Source organism: Scleropages formosus, chromosome 21 (genome assembly GCF_900964775.1).
Source record: "Scleropages formosus chromosome 21, fSclFor1.1, whole genome shotgun sequence".
Taxonomy (NCBI): Eukaryota; Metazoa; Chordata; class Actinopteri; order Osteoglossiformes; family Osteoglossidae; genus Scleropages; species Scleropages formosus.
The window spans coordinates 3,773,819-3,793,442 of NC_041826.1; the positions used below are offsets into that span (position 1 = coordinate 3,773,819).

General features: G+C 40.1%; 1 protein-coding gene across 1 annotated transcript; it reads right to left on the reverse strand.

Annotated features, from left to right (window-relative positions):
• Positions 1–235: 235 nt before the first annotated feature.
• arl4cb (ADP-ribosylation factor-like 4Cb) lies at positions 236–1,732 on the reverse strand. The gene has a single exon (XM_018735510.2). It carries the CDS (start codon positions 1,161–1,163, stop codon positions 585–587), a length of 579 nt encoding a protein of 192 aa, XP_018591026.1. The 5' UTR covers positions 1,164–1,732; the 3' UTR covers positions 236–584.
• Positions 1,733–19,624: the final 17,892 nt, after the last annotated feature.

The following is a 19,624-nucleotide window of genomic DNA, read 5'->3' on the forward strand; positions in this document are numbered from 1 at the left end:
TAAGAAAGTGGCAACTACCTTACCAGAAGCATCATTGTAATATAGATAGCTGATAGAATTGTAAAATGTCTTTTAAAACTAATATCTTCACCTTCAGTATGCATAATACAAATCCACATTACGTGCAAAGTTTAAAAAAAAAAAAATCAAGCATTGTCTTAACAGAACAAGCATTCTGGTTTAATTAATACATGAACAGTACCGTAAGGAATGTCCTGTATCTGTCACAGTGCTTTATATAGACTCCTTGATATAAATTGTGACGCTACATTTATAATCCGTGGTGAAGCAGCAGCAAACAGGAGCCAGCCCGTTTTTACTTTAATTTCAGTCATTAAGTCTTTTGCAGTTTTTTTGGTTGACTTCAGTGAAAACATGTCAGATGTCTCTTGTGTGCAACACAGTAGACTGCATTCACAGCATCAGGTGTAAATGGTCCATCACTGGAGATTAAGTCAAATTATCAATGTTAAGTAAACATTTTTATTTTAGGGTTAGGATGAGGAATAGGGTTAGGACATACACAACAGGAAGTACAGTACTTCTGGCAGAAAGGAGAGTAAAAAGGCTTTAGTAGCTTGTGGCTACCGCTTCTTCTTCTGCTTGAGGGACTTCCTCCGCTTGAGGATCATCTCATACAGCTTGTCCATGCCCTCATGGAGCCCCTCTCCAATGATGGCGCAGGCTGGCTGGACGTGGTACGTGGTGGATGGTGTGAGCTCATGCAAGGCCAGCTGCTTCTCGATGTCGGCCACTGGAAGGGACCTGGGTAGGTCCTGCTTGTTGGCGATCACCAGCAATGGGGTTCCTTGGTTCTCAGCAAACTTGGTGACCTTGTGCAGCTCCGTCTTGGCCTCCTCCAGCCTGTCTACATCCACAGAGTCCACTACGTAGATGATGCCATCAGTGCAGCGACTATACGACTTCCACAGGGGTCTCAGCTTCTCCTGGCCTCCCACGTCCCAGAAGTGGCAGCTGATGCCCTTGGCCGTCCCGTTGCTCAGTTTTATCTTCTCCGTGTTGAAGCCAATGGTGGGCACCGTATTCACAAACTCATTGAATTTGAGACGGTAAAGGACTGTGGTTTTGCCAGCAGAGTCCAGCCCCAGCATGACAATATGAAGGGACTGGAACGCAGATATATTGGAAAAGCTGTTTCCCATCTTCTACAGATTATTTCAAAGACAGAGAGGTAAATTTATACTTTCAGCACATCAGTTCATTGTTATATTTTCAGTAATCGCGGCAAATCATATCTGTTTGTTTTTTTTCTGCAGATGAAAACGAGTGGAGGACAGTGGTGGGAATGTATGAGAAAAGCGCGTCAGTGGCACGATCCCGCATCCGTCCGCCCTCCGTCCCTCTGCAGCGCTGAAGGTCTCGGCTCTGCATTAACATTCCCCACGCAGAGCGAGCTTACGAGCCCGTCTCGCCACGCGCGCGTGACACGGACATAGTGCGTCTCCAATACGGGTACACGGTAGCGGCTCAGACCCGGTCTCCTCCACAGCCTCCCGCCGGTACCGGCTTGATGCTGGTCTGCAGTCCAAGCACGACTGCGGAGCAAGCAGAATTTAAAGACAACAAAAATCACAATCCACGGGAGATCCTGCGTGGAGGCGCGATGCCACGTCTCCAGGCTCGCGAGTAATCCAGAAACGCGCGTTTTAAGCGTCCCCTGGAAACATGTTCGATTGCCGCTTCCGCCGCGAGGCAGGCTGCGACTCCTCTGGCTGCTGGGCGCGCACTGGCGGCGCGCGTTCGCGTGCCGCTGGAAAAGCCGCAAGACTCCGCCCAGGCGGAGCACGCAGAGCGTGAAAACGCTTCTAGCTACACAACAACGCCGAAGTCTCGTGTTTTCGCATTTGCTGCATGACTTTAAAAAAAATGAAAGCAGTAACTAAACACAGCCTCTGCGATAAAACATGTTTATGCATATATAAATACAGTATATATGCATATATAAATAGATATATGGGTGGTTATTTCCCTATGGCATTTTATATTCCCAAACAACGATATGGAAAATTACATGCCATGGATTTCTTACTATCGCTGAGACTTTTTCTCCTACAGATACCTGTGTGAACAAACAAATGGGGATGACGAGATAATGGAGACATTCTGGTAATGATGATGATGATGATTATTATTATTATTATAGTTTTTATACGTCGCCCTTTCTTCCGCATCACCTAAGTCAGTGCTCCATCTAGTTGCAAGGCTCGGTACTGTCCACACCCTGCCCAAAGAATCTTACCATCTTCTTACTGCTTTCTACATTTGCTGAGTCTGGATAATAATAATAATAATAATAATAATAATAATAATAATAAAACACAAGAACTCGGTGAAAATATGTCACAAGCGCATGTTTTCTCCCCCATGTTACTTAGAGCGGCTGCAGAAATTGCACATTATGTGACCCAGTTTGTGTGCGTGCCGCAACATCAGCGCTTTAGGAGTGCTCATACCGTTCCCGTTGCGTTACCCCATCGCACTGTGCGACGCGAATGCTATTCACGCTTCTGGCTGACACATGCATTCCTCTGCGAGAAGCGCACACTTTCAGGTTAATAAGAGCTCGACGCTTTGCAGAATCCATTAAAGAAGCGCACGTGAAAGCGTCCGGTGCCAAAGTGTTGCTTTGCTGACACCATGTGGTCAGGGTTGCTCTGAGGGGCACGAAAAGCAGTCGTTGTCAGTAATGGCACTGACTTCTTCTACATCAACTACATAGCCTATTGTTTACATTTAGACACACATACACATTGTCTGAACCGCTTGTCCCATATGGGGTCGCGGGGAGCCAGAGCCTAACCCGGCAACACAGGGCAAAAGGCTGGAGAGGGAGGGGACACACCCAGGATGGGACGCCAGTCCATCGCAAGGCACCCCAAGCAGGACTCGAACCCTAGACCTACCAGAGAGCAGGACTCAGTCCAACCCACTGTGCCACTGCACCACTGCGCCCCCGCACTACTGCGCCCCCTCTACATTTATAATCTTATATAATTTCCTTTTAAGATCTATCTATCTGTCTGTGTCTGTCTCTCTGTGTCTGTGTCTAAACATGCTGGTCAGTAAGTAAAATAAGATCATGCCGATATTAAACAGTATATCATCTACTGTAAATAATGTGATTGAAAAACCTCAGGGAGGTCACAAATATCTCATGTACAGGTTAAGTTTCCTTCTGCTTCCCCAAACTCCTCTCAAAGTCCTACATCAACTACTCTTGCCCTACTGGTATCTTTCAGCTAAATCAGAAAATTCCCTGAAAGAATTCCTCAAAAGGTCTCCTTCTTCTTCTGTGATTCAGCTTCCTTCCTAAGTTGGTGTCCACCAGCGAGTCCTATGGTTGCCACTCTGAGGGGCACCATGTCTTCATGTTGACATGACTGTTGTTTTTGCTGTTCTGTGTATTCAGCCTTCTTAGAGAAGGTTTGTGATATACATGAGAAGGTACTACCTATTGACTATTAAGCCTTCTTAGAGAAGGTTGGTGACATGAGAAGGTGCTACCTACATTTACATTTACATTTATCCATTTAGGAGACTGTTTTCTCCTAAGCGACATACATCTCAGCGAAAGATACCTATTGATTATACCCATATACCTCATACAAATAATATTTATTGATTACTGAGCTTTCTTAGAGAAGGTCGGTGATATACATGAGAATCTAATACCTATTGATTATTAAGCTTTCTTAGCAAAGGTTGATGATATACATGAGAAGGTGTGACCTGTTGACTATTAAGCTTTCTTGGAGAAGGTTGGGGCGGCACGGTAGTACAACGAGTAGCAGTGCTGTCTCACAGTACCTGGGTGGTGCAAAAGAGAATGTGGGTGTAATCCCTGCTCAGTCTGTGTGGAGTTTGCATGTTCTCTCTGTGTCTGTGTGGGTTTTCTCTGGGTGCTCTGGTTTCCTCCCACAATCCAAAGACATGCTGTGGAGGTTCCCCCATAGTGTGTGAGTGACACAGAGAGAATGTGTTGCACTGATGTATGGGGGAGTTACCCATTCTAAGTAGTGTATCTAGCAGTGTAAGTCACTTTGGTGAATAAGGTGTGTGTGTGTGTGAGTATCCATTGTAAGTTGCTTTGGAGAAAAGTGTCTGCTAAGTAAATAAATGTAAAGTTGGTGACCTACATGAGAAGGTGGTACCTACTGAAAGAAGCTCTTAAGTGCTTGTACCACTGCAACTGGGGGCAAAAGTCAATGTCCAGCTTTGTGGTTCTGTTTTCTGACTTGAGGTCATATGTATGTTCTGGATACTCAGCTGAAAAGGTGGGCAGAGCTGTCAGCTGATTTCCACTCCGGTAAATTGGACTGAGTTGGAACAAATGGGCCACTGGATTGAAAGACCTGAGATGTTCTGTGAGGGTTTCTTGAATTCCATGACTTCTGCACACAGTTCAGATCAGAAGATGAATATGTTGGATCCTTACCTGGGACAGCTGGTAATGTGGTTAGAGTTTCTGCCTTTAAATCCAAACGGCATGGGTTGGATCCCCACCTTTGGCTGTAGTACCCTTGAGCAAGGTACTTACCCAAAAATTTCTTCAGCAAAAAAAGTTACTCAGCTGTATACATGGGTAAATAATTGTATGCTTGTAACTATAGTAATGTAAGTTACTTTGGAGAAAAGCATCAGATAAAATACACACACATTTTCTGAAACTGCTTGCCCCATGGAGGGGGGGGGACACACCCAGGATGGGACACCAGGCCATCACAAGGCACCCCAAGCAGGATTTGAACCCCAGACCCACCGGAGAGCAGGATCCGGCCGAATCCACTGCGTCACTGCGCCCCGCGAACCCCCCCCCCCCCCCATCAGATAAAATACATGTATATATATATTTTTTTCGTCTAACATTTCTTAAGAGTTCAAAGTGTGTAAATAAATGTGTGCAACGGTGAAATATTTCTCAGTGGAGTAACTAGGAGAAAAGTATAATTTTGCAAACTGGCTTTACTGAGGACTTCCATGACTTGCTGATTACATTCTCTTTTACATTTATTTATTTAGCAAACACATTTCTTCGGAGCACAACTCAGAGTAAACAACGTGGAGAAAGTGTTAGATGCACACACGAGATTGTCCAAGTGCAGTCAATGAACTCTTCTTTAGAATTGTCTCAAGTGCACTGAAGTAGATCAATAAATGCTATTAAAGTGGTAACGCTGAGTTGATGTAGTGCAGCGTAATGTTTCTTTATATTTAATTCTTCGTCATCTGCACTCCAGAGTGTGTTTATCAGCAGGTTGCAACTTCAGGCAAACTGTTTACTGCTATTGAAGAGCAGTAGTTTGATTTCACAAGGTTCCAGAAAGAAAGAATCTCTCTTACATGTTTTCTTGCTGTCTCTCTATTCTCTTATTGTCAAAGGATATAGAAAGATTATTTAGTAGCAGTAGTAATAATAATAATAATGACAAAACCATTAATAATAACTTCTGTGCAATGGACTTGAGTCCTGTCCAAGGCATATGTCCCCCAGTCTTGCATTCAGTGATTCCAGGATAAGCTCTGGACCACTGTGACTACATCCAGGCCAAGTTGCTAATGAAAAGTTGTTATTATTATTATTATTATTATTATTATTATTATTATTATTATTATTATTATTATTATTATTATTATTACTACTACTACATAAAGCACCAATGCACTTGCAGCAGAGTGGCACAGAGTGTAGCAGTGCTGTCTCACAGAGCCTGGATGGTTGATGTGAGTTCGGTTCTCACTCAGTCTGCATGGAGTTTGTATGTTCTCTCCGTATTTGCATGGGTTTCTTCCTGGTGCTCTTGTTTCCCCACAAAGTCCAAAGACATCAGTTTTAAGTAGACTGGTATTACTAAAATTGTCCCTAGTGTGTATGTGTGTTTCAGAGAGACTGTGTGTTGCTCTAGTGAATAGATGAGTAATTGATGGTAAGTACTGTAGTCTATCTAATACTGTAAATCACCTTGGATGGAAAGGTACCAGATAAGAAGTACATAGCATTCACTGCAAATCGCTTTGGAGAAAAGCATATGTAAGTGTATTGTCTCTTAGATTTTGGAAATGGGCTTCAATATTGATAAATGGGGGTCTGTTGGAACAGGTGAAGTTTTCAAACCCTGTGATAGGATTAATAATACAAATCACAAGGTGGCAGCACAGCTCTAAGAAAATGACACCTCAACAATGGAATGCCCTAAATAGTGTGTTCAAATAACAAAAAAAAGTTTAAGAATAGATTACGAAGTCTTTTTTGTAGATATAAATGTAATGTACTGATATATAGATGTATAAACAAGTGATCCATTGTAAGTAATGTATCTAGCAGTGTAAGTCATCTTGGTGAATAAGGTGTGTGGGCTGATAACACTACATAGAGTTCATTGGAAGTCACTTTGGAGAAAAGCATCTGCAAAATAAATAAATGTAAATGAAAATATTGATTATTAAAAAATAAAAAAAAAAAAAAAACAGTATGTTAGTGAACTGGGACTCCTGGTAATTTCATGGGACAGATAATACGAATGTGACTCAGGTACACAAACAGCAGATTAGAATGTTGGTCATGCTGCAGAAGTCTTTTTTTTTCTATAGAAAAGTTACTTTCTTAGGTACTTAACTCATTAGGTTAGAGTGACTGCCTTTGGACCCAAAGGTTGCAGGTTTGAACCTCACCTCTGGCTGTAGTACCCTTGAGCAAGGTACTTACCCTGAATTGCTCCAGTAAAATTACCCAGCTGAGCAAATAATTGTAACCTTAACATTGTAAGTCGCTTTGGAGAAAAGTGTCAGCTAAATGTAAAATGTAAATGTTTGTTTCACAGACAAATGCAGCAGTGACATAAAAAGGAATCTTCTGGAGTTTTCAAATGTATCCTGTAGTTTCAGTTCAGTTTCTGTCCCATGAACTGTGTACATCTGTTCCTTTGAATACAATAGTGTCCTGGCCGTTAAGAGATGGGGGAAGCTGATGGTCATGTTGAGCAAATAATTCTTACCATGCAGACTTCCACCATGATCTGACAGAACATGACCTCACACACCCACAGATTATGTCTACACTTTCACAATGTAAATGTATCTGTTAAATCATTAATCTATATACACATCTATTATCTATCTAATATTAGTGTATGTATACAGCACTGTACAAAAGTCATAGGCACTTCAGGTGTTTCATAAAAATGTTTGTCTTACGATTATTTTACGTCTTGGGGGGCACGGTGGCGCAGTGGGTTGGACCGGGTCCTGCTCTCTGGTGGGTCTGGGGTTTGAGTCCTGCTTGGGGTGCCTTGTGATGGACTGGTGTCCCGTCCTGGGTGTGTCCTCTCCCCCTCCGGCCTTATGCCCTGAGTTGCCGGGTTAGGCTCTGGTTCCCTGCGACCCCGTATGGGTATGGGACAAGTGGTTCAGACGGTGTGTGTGTGTGTGTGTGTGTGTGTGTGTGTGTGTGTGTGTGTGTGTGTGTATTTTACGTCTTTTGCATATCAATAGGAAAAGTGTATTTAAAATTTCCAAGTAGGGGGGCGTGGTGGTGCAGTGGGTTTGGCTGGGGCCTGCTCTCTGGTGGGTCTGGGGTGCCTTGTGACGGACTGGCATCCTGTCCTGGGTGTCACCTCCCCCTCCATCCTTGCACCCTGTACTGCTGGGTTAGGCTCCAGTTCACAGCAACCCCGCTTGAGACGAGTTTCAGTCAGTATGTGTGTGAGATTTCCAAATACTCCTTCTGCAAAAGTGAAATATTACAGAGAATTTTTTGTTTATCTTTACGGAAAGAAAGCAAAATAGTTATAGGCCACTTTCTAGATAAAAAACAAATATAAAAAAAACAGGTTCTAATGATGAACGACACAATGATTAAATGAAACTGATTAACTGAAACAACTGCGTAGAGGGCATAAAACTAGGTGGAGGACAATCATACTAAAAAGGTGATGTTATGGAAGATGTGACAGTTTAACCTTCAAATCTTACTTTAAAGCAAGAGTGAGTGTAGCAACAACACACAAGGAGGTCATCCTGCGTCAGCAAGATCTCTTCAAAGCAGAAATTTTGCGGGAGACAGGTGTTACCAGTTGTGTAGTCCAAACCCTTTTGCAGAACCACAAGCAAATTGGCAAGGTAGAGGACCTGAAACACAATGGTTGTGCTTGGAAACTGAGTGAAGATATGAGAGAGACACCAAGCTTACTTCCTTTCAAAAGTGGAAGATATCCAGCACTGCTATCAGCAGTGGGATTGCCAGAAACCACTGGAACCCTGATACAGCCATCTAGAGTCCGGAGAAGTCTTGTCAAAAACGATTCATGTATACATGAAAACACAAGGTCTGAGGTGCATAAAAATGGCAGCAGATACTCTGGACTAATGAGTGAAAAATGTAATGTTTTTGGTTCTAACAGAAGGCAGGATGTCTGTTCAAAAGTACAAGGTGATTCTTGTCCATCAGGCAATACAATCAGAGAAGCATCTAATCAGTCCCAAATTCATTCTGCAGTACTACGATGATCCCAAAGGCGTAGCCAAAGTCATAAAAAAACTCTCTTCAGCAAAAGGAGGAATAAGGAATCCTCCAACAGATGGTATGGCCCTACAGAAGCCTGATCTCAACAGCATCAAGCCAGTGTGGGATTACACGCAGAGATAGAAGCGAGTAAGACAGTGAAAGTCTGCAGAACAACTGTGGCAACTTGTCCAAGATGCTTGGAACAACCTACCAGATAAGTACCTTAAACGGCACAAAAGTCCACAAAAGAGGATTGGCGCTCTTTTAAAGGCACAAGGTGGTAATGCCAAACATTAATTTGATTCAAGGAAGTTTATAGATTAAATAAATAAAAAAATAAAAAAATAAATTTGAAAAATTAAAAAAAAAACTATTAATGACATTATTTTTGGCAACATTATCATTTTACAGCATTTTTTGACAAGTTTTTAAAACTACTGCAGAGTATCTCTACTAATTTGTATAAAGGGCACCAATCAGAAGTGCACGATTTTAAGTAATAGAATTTGCAGCAGTAAAAGAAAGTTACAGTCCTTGAAAGTTAAGACATCCACTGCGTAAATTAGAGCCATCTCCCTTTACATATTTATCTGTTTTTTGTAGAAACTTAAAATGCAGACAATGATATCTTATACAATGTGAAAAAAAGAATAGCAACGTTTTAATTCAAAGTTTTTAATGTATACGGCTGTATATAAGAATGTCTGAATTTCACAGATGAAACCAAGTTGGTGTGTGTGTGAATTACAAAGCAGTCTTCCAATGAACCAGAAACATTCTGAAGATGTCCAGAGAAAATCGTCAATGCAGGCCACGTTTAGTTAAATAAATGGTCTGGAAAAATAGTTCAAAGACCGCCACCATATAGAAACAGAAATAAGATGGAAACAAGGAAAGTAAAAGAGAAAAGGACTGTACCCTCTGTCCATTAGGATGACAAGGTCAGTCCATGGAGCACGCGCTATCTGCAAAAGATTGATCTTTCAAGTGCAAAATTGAAAGAGCTGAAGGAGGCTAGCAGGACATTTATGGGAAAAGGAGAAAAGGTACACATAGTGACGTCAGTAAGCCTTAGCTGAGCAGCTCATGCAATGAAGGGTTAACAGGAAACCCAACAGGAAAACGAGGCCTACAGATGAAGCCAGGGCAAAATTAGAAGAGGGTCGCAGAGAAGTTCCGGGAAAATGGACAAAGGCCAAAGTTCCGGCCATTTTGACACATTCAGGGCCGAAAAGGAAACCAGAATGCTGTGGAGGGCAAACAACGTTTAAAAATGGAGCTAGATGGGACAGTAGCTGTCAAGCAGTGTAGGAGAGATAGAAGTCAATTTGTTCTCAGGGAACATTAAAACCAGCCATAACTCCTATCAGTATCACCACACATCTTGGTTGTCAAAGACGAGTAATGTCTCATTTTTTTTAAGGCATGGACCTTAAATAAGACTTTTTTGGGAGAAATCAGAAACAATCTCATGCTGACAAAGTTTCCAATGATGAAAGACCTTTACAATGAGATGTGGCTTGCTATGATGTCCCAAGGCTTTTGAATATGAGAGACAACTAGCCAGAAGAACCTTGTGGGTTTGAACAAAATTGCTCTTCGTTATTCATTAAAACTACAAACAAAAAAAAGAAAACTGATGGGAAAAGCAGTATATAATCAAAAAAATCCCCTTTTGTTTATATACTGCACAATGGCGGCACTATGTATCTTTTCCTTCCCTTTCTTAATATATTTTCTGTGACATTACTTTACAGCGTCGAGCAGTTGTTTGAAATCAGCAAGGAACCCAGAGAATAAATCACTGCTGCCCCTTAAACAGGAAACCTCTCAGAGGTATACGCAGATGGCGCGCTGATCGTCTGCGCTATTAAACGACTTGAGGGCAGCGATTTTCCAGTCGGCGGCGCTCCATGGTTTCCAAGGGAACAGCGCATGTCCCGCTGCTCCAAACAAACCACAGCTCAGGATTATGCTATTACACGCCCCCGACCTTCCTTCCCTGTAAAGCAAATTGTGTCCCTACTCAGAAGAGCGAACATGAACAATAAATAGCTTACAGAAAGACCAAACTATAAAGATGGGGAGCAAGAAAAAATGGAAGCTTTACCTGAACCGAGAAGCAGGAAATATGTCCTTCCTGGCTGCCAGGGGTAATGTTGTATGTGGATGTAAGGTAAACAAGTCAGCAAGAACAAGGGCCTTGTCTTGTCTTTTCTACAAATCAACGATTTTTATGTCATTGTGAGATAAATACATACATAGATCAATAAACAAACAATAAATACATCCTGAACTTTCTATTTCACCATAATGAAATGGAGCACATCATTCTTTACAGCAATCTAAGCAGGTACCAGCAGTTGATCAGTGTGTTTTTGGTTTGATGTAATGCATGGACATAAATTTGTATCTGATAAACAAAACATTGTGTTTAGTGGTAAAAGTGTAATGAATTCTGGGTAATGTAATAGAAAATTGTAATATCAAACACTTTTTATTATATAGAAGTTACAGGAGGTGCTCCCTGGCTGAGCAGTGCAGTGCTGTGAGTATCAGCTGTGGTATAATTGTTTTTCATACAACCACTTAAGTAAATTACGCTATCAGTGTAACATATATTGTGGTTTTACTAGAAGCGTTTATTAACCAATGCTGTTCTGTTGCAGGGTCCTTGGCAGAAGGTCATTGCTCTCTTCAGTAAGCAGGGTTCATGCCATTTGCTAGCACACGGAAGGAGCCTGCGGTCATGCTAGAATCCGTACCCATTTCATTGTTTTCTCTTACAATCTAACATACTAAATGTATGCATGATGCCTGCAAGACTGGTACACTAGAGTATAATAGGCTGATCATGGGCATCACTGTGGATAGTATGGCTTGTTACTAAATCCCTAATATACTGGGACCGGAGTCCATACTGCAAACCTGTTTTAGCACTGCAGGGTGTCCCTGGAGATACTGAACTATGATATATGCATTTTACTGCAGGTCTGGAAGTTTTGAATTTTTAGTCAGCTTTTTTTGTCGTTTGTTTTACTTCTTAATGACTCAGTGACAAATGGGAGTTGAGTGTGACATTTGACATTGGACTGAATCTTTGGTTTGTGGAAATACAGTATAATAAGCTCAGTTGCAAAGTAATAACATTTTAGAGTAACTGTGCTTGACATAACTGTATTAGTGCTGCTTGTGGCATTAGTTGCAAACCCATTGCGTCAACTGCTACTGAACCATGACTACTGGGAAGGGACGAATTTCTCTTAAAAAACAATGATGGAATGTTGATTGTCTAGAGCAGAAATGGCCATAATGCTGCATGTTTGACATTACATGTACCAGAAACATTGTGTAACATCTCAAGCATAACCTACCAGTTGAAATATTTGGAAAAAGTAGATTTTTATGGTTCACAGAAAACCTTTTTGGATGACTAAGGGGCTGGATTGTGATAGAGGTGAATAAGGTGGTCTAATGGATAAAGTACTGCATCTAAGGTTACGGAAGGGGGTTGCTGTGGTTTTACCCTTCAAGAAAATAACAAAATTTAATCCAATTTGAATCAGTACAATTCTTTTTTATTTTAAGAAGTGTAATTTCCTTGTGGGGAAAAAAAAAAACTGACAATGCCTGATCTAGTTAAGATTGTGGTAACTGAGGCTGTTCAACGAACCATGGGGAAAATGGTGTGGTACACTGTTTAAATTCCAGTCATTCAAATGGTACTTAATGGAAGTTCAATGGAAACAATAGTACAAGGAGAAAATTGCAGAGACATAGCAGAAATAAATGTTTCTTCATGTGAAACTTGGGACAGAGCAGTTGTACACACTCTTTCATAAAAAAAATATTTGTACAAGCACACACATGTACACAGAGACTGCTTTGATGTAACAGGATAAAGCCCTGGGTGGTCCAAGAGTTGCCATGGTGTCAGCATTTGAAACAAGCACCACCAAAGTGTTTCTCTCCTCCACTGGCCCACTTATAAATATAATATGATACTATCTTCTTTTGGGCTGTGTTTTTTGCTTATCTACTGTAATTCTTTTCACTTGTTTTGAATGTAAACTATCAACCGACAGTAAGATCATTAAGGAATTTTTCTGGGTATCATTAAGAGTAGTTTATTTGTCTTTTGTAATCACATCTCTCTCCTCGTCTCACCTCTTCCTCTTCTATTTCTTTGTGACTGTCAGTCGTTTTTAGGGACACCTTTCTGGGTGGTGGTCTGTTATCTCCCTTTCTGTCAGTCCCCTGTGAGGTTTCAAATGCCCCTTCATGACTCCCTCAGACTGCAAATGTACCTTTGTTACCCTATGTGACTGCAAACGCCCCTTTGTCAGCATCTGGAATTGCTCTTACTCGCCGTTCCTGTCTGTGACTGTGCTTTCTCTTCCACTCAATTTCTGTTGCCACAGCCTCAAATTGGGGTCATGCTACAGTGGTGAAGGTTACAAGCTGGAAAAAACACCACTGTATTTATAGCACTGAGGCCATGTCAGTTGTATCCAAGAAGGAAACCAGAAATTCTCTGACTGTCTGCCACCATCGCATTAACTGCTTGACATCTGTCCAGATAACCACTGCTGTATAATTGTAGGATAATGATTGAAGTTAACTGAGACTATTCATTAAGAAAAATTCTACAGTAGTTTGAATGTTTCTTTTTGCCATATTATTTGCTGGCTGTATGCCTCATACTATGAGTTTTTGTATGATGAGTTTTTGTTTCGCTGTATTGACATAAATATGAATATTGGCAGATGTTATTCATCTAAAAAGTGCAAATACTACATAGTACTAATGGGGAGGTCTTCAAGAAGAAATAGCAATATAGTAATAACATATCAGAAAATAGTAATAGGATTGTGCTGATAGAGCTATATTACACCGGTACCTTCTCATAAAAATTTGCGTGACATATTTTTGAAGACATTAACTTTACCCATTATACTTATCTATTTATTATTAACAATTATTATTTTAAATTGCATTTCCCCGCTATTCTATTATCTAAAATTTATTGTTGTGGAATGAAATTGGCCCATGTTTCTGCTTGCAGTCATTATTTCACATTAAAATCCTCAGGTTGAATAATAACTCACTGCTGCTATTTGGTAGGGCGAGGTGGTTTCACAGAGCTATCCAGCACTGATTTCATTCCACATTCCCAAGAGTTTACAAGGTGAGCAGCTATTGGGAAATAAAATAAATATTTTGCAATTTTTTTTTTCTTTCTATATCTACAATTGTTATAGAAACAGCTCAAGGAACAGAGGTTCAAATTTATTATGACACTTTTTGAATGTGGACTGAAAATTAATACAAATAGAATTTTTAACGTTCATGTGATGAATTGATCCCATTCTTGTTGCCAATTTTTTCTGTGTCCTCAGTTGCAAATGAGATTTTGTACTTGATAATTAAGATGAAATGCTTATTAATATATTCTCCTCACCCTCTCTGTTACATTGCTGTGCTGGACTGGCGGAAGATGGTATACAGGAGGATCTGGAGAATTTTTAAAATTTTCAGTAATTTTAAAGTAGACTAAACTTTAATGTTGCCCCAAGTTAAAAAAGAAAAAGATAATAAAATAAAAGTCCACGTATTGAAAGTGTCATGCCTACAGTGTCCCCCTGCCAGATGCCCTGTGTTTCCAGGATAGAGGAAAACTGAGACCTTCACTGTATGAGTTGTTAATGAAAATTGAACAAATAAATAAAAGGCTTGCAATGCATTTTTAATTCATCACAGCTTTATGTGATATTTTGATATAGCCTAACCCCCATTAAATCAAGAGATGCCTGTTATTAAACGTTCACAATTTCATGATTTCTTGATTGTGACACAGACATTCAAGGGTACAGCTAAAATAATAAAGAGAAGTAGGAAATCTGAAAGGGAAATAAAGAAAAAAAAAAACAACTAAAAGGGAGGGACCAGCGAGGACCTGTGTAATACGTGAAGCAATGATGTTTAAGTTCCTAGAAAACAACTTTGAGGCAATGAGGTACATGTGTACACACACAGTTTGTATTATTTTTCCTGTGGAGGGAGCAGTTAGAAGAAACAGATGTACTACTTTTCATAGACAAATAGATCTTCTAATGAAATATAGCAAATATGTTTTAACATACAGACACCCCTTAACTTACTTAAATTTGACCTACGAAATTCCGGATTTACGTAAAAAATTCCTGGCATACACATTATTTATTGATAGCGCTTCCGCAAAACATCTGAAATACATTAAGCACAAGTCGGCGTAGCCAGACAAGGCAGGAAGTTGCATCTTCCCAGTTCCCGCGAGTTTTGAGCCATGAACGCATGTCTTTTCGTTAATGTAGTGCTATTTTTGCATATTTTTTACCCATTTCTTTTTTCACCATGTCTGGTGGTAAACGTGCACTTGAAGAGAAACGAGAATCATCTCGCAAGCGTACAGCAATTGATTTGGAGATGAAGTTAAACATAATAAGGAAATATGAAGGTGGACAAAGATTATCGTCTATAGCACAGAAACCAGGTTTAGCCGTATGGACTATAAATAGGATAGTAAAGGATGCTGCACGTATAAAGGAGCATGTGAAAGGAACAGCTAAAATGAAAACATCAATAATAACAAAGAAACATCAAGGTGCAATAACTCACACATACACATATTGTCTGAAGCCGCACGTCCCAAGCGGGGTCGCGGCAAGCAGGAGCCTAACCCGGCAACACAGGGCACAAGGCTCGGGGGGGGACACACCCAGGACAGGATGCCAGTCCATCACAAAGTACCCTAAGCAGGACTTGAACCCCAGACCCACCGGAGAGCAGGTCCTGGCCAAACCCGCTGCACCATAAATTATGCAACAACAGCACCCTCTTGTGTGCCAGCATACTACTAGATATAAGGTAAACACACACAGTACAATATCGTACACGTACCGTATGCACATGCAGTAGTCTATTTTTTTTATTAAATTTATGCTTTATAGAAATGTAAAAAATTATTTAATTGACTAAGCCCATGTCTTAATACAGTATTTAATATACCTGACATTTACTAGAGAATTATATAGGGTAATTTTTTCATACTTGTGTTTGCAAAAATTACGAAGGAAATGAGAAGGCTTGGCTCTGTAACGGAGGGGGAGGGGAATCCAACATAGGTAAATTTCAACTTATGTCAGGGGTTGAAGAGCAGTCTATTTGTGTAATTCATGAAGTGTCTGTATTTGTATTAAGTACAAGGGCGGAGGTAGTGTTTCTATTGCATAAACAAGTAATACAAATGCCAACAGACTTTATAATAACTTTGCAAATGGAACTGATGAGCTGTCGCCAGCTTTTACCTCACTGGTTTCCATTTGCTAGGTGGATCAGTGAACTAAAACATCTGCAAACTGCAGATGTAGTTCAATTTATTCACCTCTTTAATGCATCCACCATCTGAAATCAGAAAGTGTCACCCACATATTTGGAAGTGTGATGCAGAAACGTGCTCAAAATGACAGGTGATCAGTGGAATGTTAAATAGGCTGCCCCACTCTTAAGTGCTTTATGAACATTTATGCCTCAGTAAGTACAGAGGAAGGACCAAATTACATTTCCCTGTGGCTTTTTAATGCAACAGTCTTAACAAGGGCTTAATAAACCATATCTAGTGAGATCATCATCTCAGTGGAGCCGTGAAGACACGGGCCATTACACCATCTCTACAGCTCATGAGGCAATTAGCAAGTTTCTGACAGTGACAGTGACATATCTCGCTGCTCCCCAAAGACCTTCGGAGTGTTCGGTTTCCTGAGGATAAAAGTTCTGCACACCTCAACTCAAATTTATGTTGTTAACTTTTAAGAAATGGACTGAAGTTAATCATTGAAGAAGAAAAAAAAAAAACATGATGAAATCTAGGTCAGGCAGAGGATCCATTTAGCCGGCTGCTGGTGGATTCTGATGGTTGTCAGCAACTGGAGGTTGGTGCTGAGGACCTAAAAAGCTTTGAAGTATGGCCAGTACTTCTGCCACAGCAAGTGAGAGGGAATGGCTGAGAATCGGTTATAGTCACGTTCCAGTGAACTTAACCAATATCCCATTTACACCAAACTGCTGACCCTGAAATTCAGAGGAACCATCCAGTAGTTCGGCATAAATGGGTTTATCCAGTAAATCAAAACAAACCCCTCATCTGTAACATCTGTTCTGATTCTAGCCCATCGGAACAGAGACATGCCAGGTCTAAAGCGAAGTTGGCACTATTTGTAAACAATATTGCCTCTTCTCTGCTGGCCACTTCATTACTACTTCATTACTCTCAGAGATGTTTTCTGCAACACCTGGTATATAATGTCATCCATACTTTCTAGAAATTAACTGTAGCTATAGTATATCAGCTGGAAACTTAGAAATTCTGTTAAAACTAACACAGAAATCTGCTGTATTTTTTCAGATCTAAATTATTATTATTATATTCTTCTTCTTCTTCTTCTTATTATTATTATTATTATTATTATTATTATTATTATAAAAGCTTGTAGCCTGTAAATGTTCATAATAATCACAGAATCAGCCATAGACACACACACACACACACACACACACACTCATATATTTCATTTAAATCTGCCTAGAATAGTATGTGTTAATTTTGTTTGCGACTGAAAGTGGAACTTATTGTAGTTTTCCGTGACAACCCTACCTTGTAAAGCCAAAAGAATTGTGTATCCCCAGACAACCTTAAGATTGGCTGACCACAGTACTTCATATTTTTTTTTTAAATGATCATTTGAAATGATGACATAGCTCTTTTCTGGGGTTGTTTAGTTTCATTTGTTATCACAAAGTCTGCACAGCCTCAGGGAATGTGGAACTGTGGAAACAAGCATCATACTGTATTCTCATTCATGTCTTAGATTCACAACATGAATGAATCTGGCAGGTTTTGCCCCCCAGAGACCCTCACAGAAAGCAGATCTTTTCAGAAGTGTGTGCAGGGTCATTGTACACAAGAATGCAAATGTCTTTAGGACAAACAGGATGACTTAAATTTGTTTCATTCAGCGGAAAAGCTGGTAGTGTAGTGGGTAGAGCTGCTGCCTTTAGACTCTACTATTGCATGTTTGAACCCTACCTCCAGCTGTACTGCCCTTGAGCCAAGGGCTTACCTTGAATTCCTCCAGTAAAATTACCCAGCTGTATAAACGAGAACAGTAGTTGCTTTGTAGTAAAGTCTGAGTTTTTTATTTATTATTTTGGAAAAATTGGCAGCTCATGAAGTACATTTACACATTTAGTTGACACTTTGTATCGGAAGCAACTTGATATGTTAAGATATATATGACTATTTACTAATTTATAGAATTGGGTAATTTAACTGGAGCAATTAAGGGTAAGTACCGTGTTCAAGGATACTGCATCATTAGATGATATTCCAAATGGCAGCCTTCTGATCAAAGGCAGCAGCTCGAACCATGATGGTAAAAGCTCCTCTGGTTCACTATGAAAATGATACCTCCAGTACATATACTGCAAATTGCCCAGTGTACATTAGCTTGTAGAAGGGATTGGAGGGTTTTGCAATGTAAAACTGGGGACTTAAAATTAGTGAGGTTTGAGAACTGATATTTGTAGCAAAAAATTACAAATCAGAATGCAAAGTGATATTAATTAAATTTCTTTAACTTTTTCCCTTCTGACTAATTCTATAATCTTTGGTAAATGCAAAGTGTGCATTTTGATTTTGATTTATTGCATCTTCCAGTTGACACCACAATTTACCTTCCACCTACTCTGTGCCCTGTGAACCACCTAAATTCAAAAAATACCCCTCCCTTGCAAAGGGCCATGCCATTTTAATTTAATTAAAATTTTAATTTAATTTACTGTACATTTACAAAGAACTCATCTAAACATAGCTTTAAAACCCATGGGTACATTTTCAGATCAGAAACACATTAAACCAAATCACGTTATGTAAGGCAGTCCCAGATTGAACAATGCAAGAGAAAGAAAAATCTGTGATTGGTGACATATATTGGAATCACTGCAGATTAATGCAATCTTAAAATAAGCTAAAGGAGGTTATCTGGACACCCATGATAAATATATAAAAGCTTGCGTCATATGCAAGCAGATCTTCAGGAATTATTTAAGCTCATTGAACCGAAATCTCAAAAAATTCTTTCATTACCATGAATTTAAATGAGAAAAGTAATCCATCACTAAGACAAATATAGATCAGTAATTTTTTTCTAACCTATCTTTTAAAGACAGAGAAAATGTAATTCAAAACCAAGTTCAGAATATTAGAACTACTTTGGAAACCTTTCAATCTTTGGACACATTTGACAATTTATTATTCTAATGTTTTCTTTTGATTCACTCACTTTTGATTGTTATTTGTTCTGGTCAGGGTTGCTGCAGTAAAGGGCCTACCACAGAAGTAAGAGAGGGAGGATGCACCCTGGATGGAATAGCAGTCCATCTCAGGGTAGCCACACATACACTCACATCCATTCACACACTAAGGACAAGTAAACTGGCCACTTCACCTTAACTGAATGTCTTTGGACTTTAGTAGGAAACCAGAGCAACCAGAGGAAAACCCACAGAGACACAAGGAGAACATACAAACTCCACACAGACTGAGCTGGATTCAAATGTATGCCCAAACAGACCAGCAGCTGTGATGCAGGAGCACCTGCTGTGCCACTGTGCTGTCATTTTATCTTTATTTTTTTTTGTTTTATTCTGTAGTTGGGTCGCATGATGATTTAGCATGTGCCTGACAGTACCTAGGCTATCCAGCCTAGTTTGCATTAAGTTTGCATGGGTTTCCTCCTACAGTCCACAGACCTGAGTTTGAGGTAAACTGGTGAATCTGGTTTTCCCACCGAATGTGGATGTGCGAGTGAATGAACACATGTGGTTGCCCTAGAATGGACTACTTCATGTGTACCAGGAAGGACTCTGTCTTGAGAGCTATTGCTCCAGGATTGGCTCTGAAGCTAAGATGAACTGTTGTAGCACAACTGGCTTCATACCACCGTTGTAGGAGTCTGATGTGAAGTGAAAAGGTGATCGTGACTGATGTGTGATGGAAATTTTTTA

Excerpts from the sequence above, each read along its gene's own strand:
- arl4cb (XM_018735510.2), bottom strand. The coding sequence starts at position 1,163 with ATGGGAAACAGCTTTTCCAATATATCTGCGTTCCAGTCCCTTCATATT.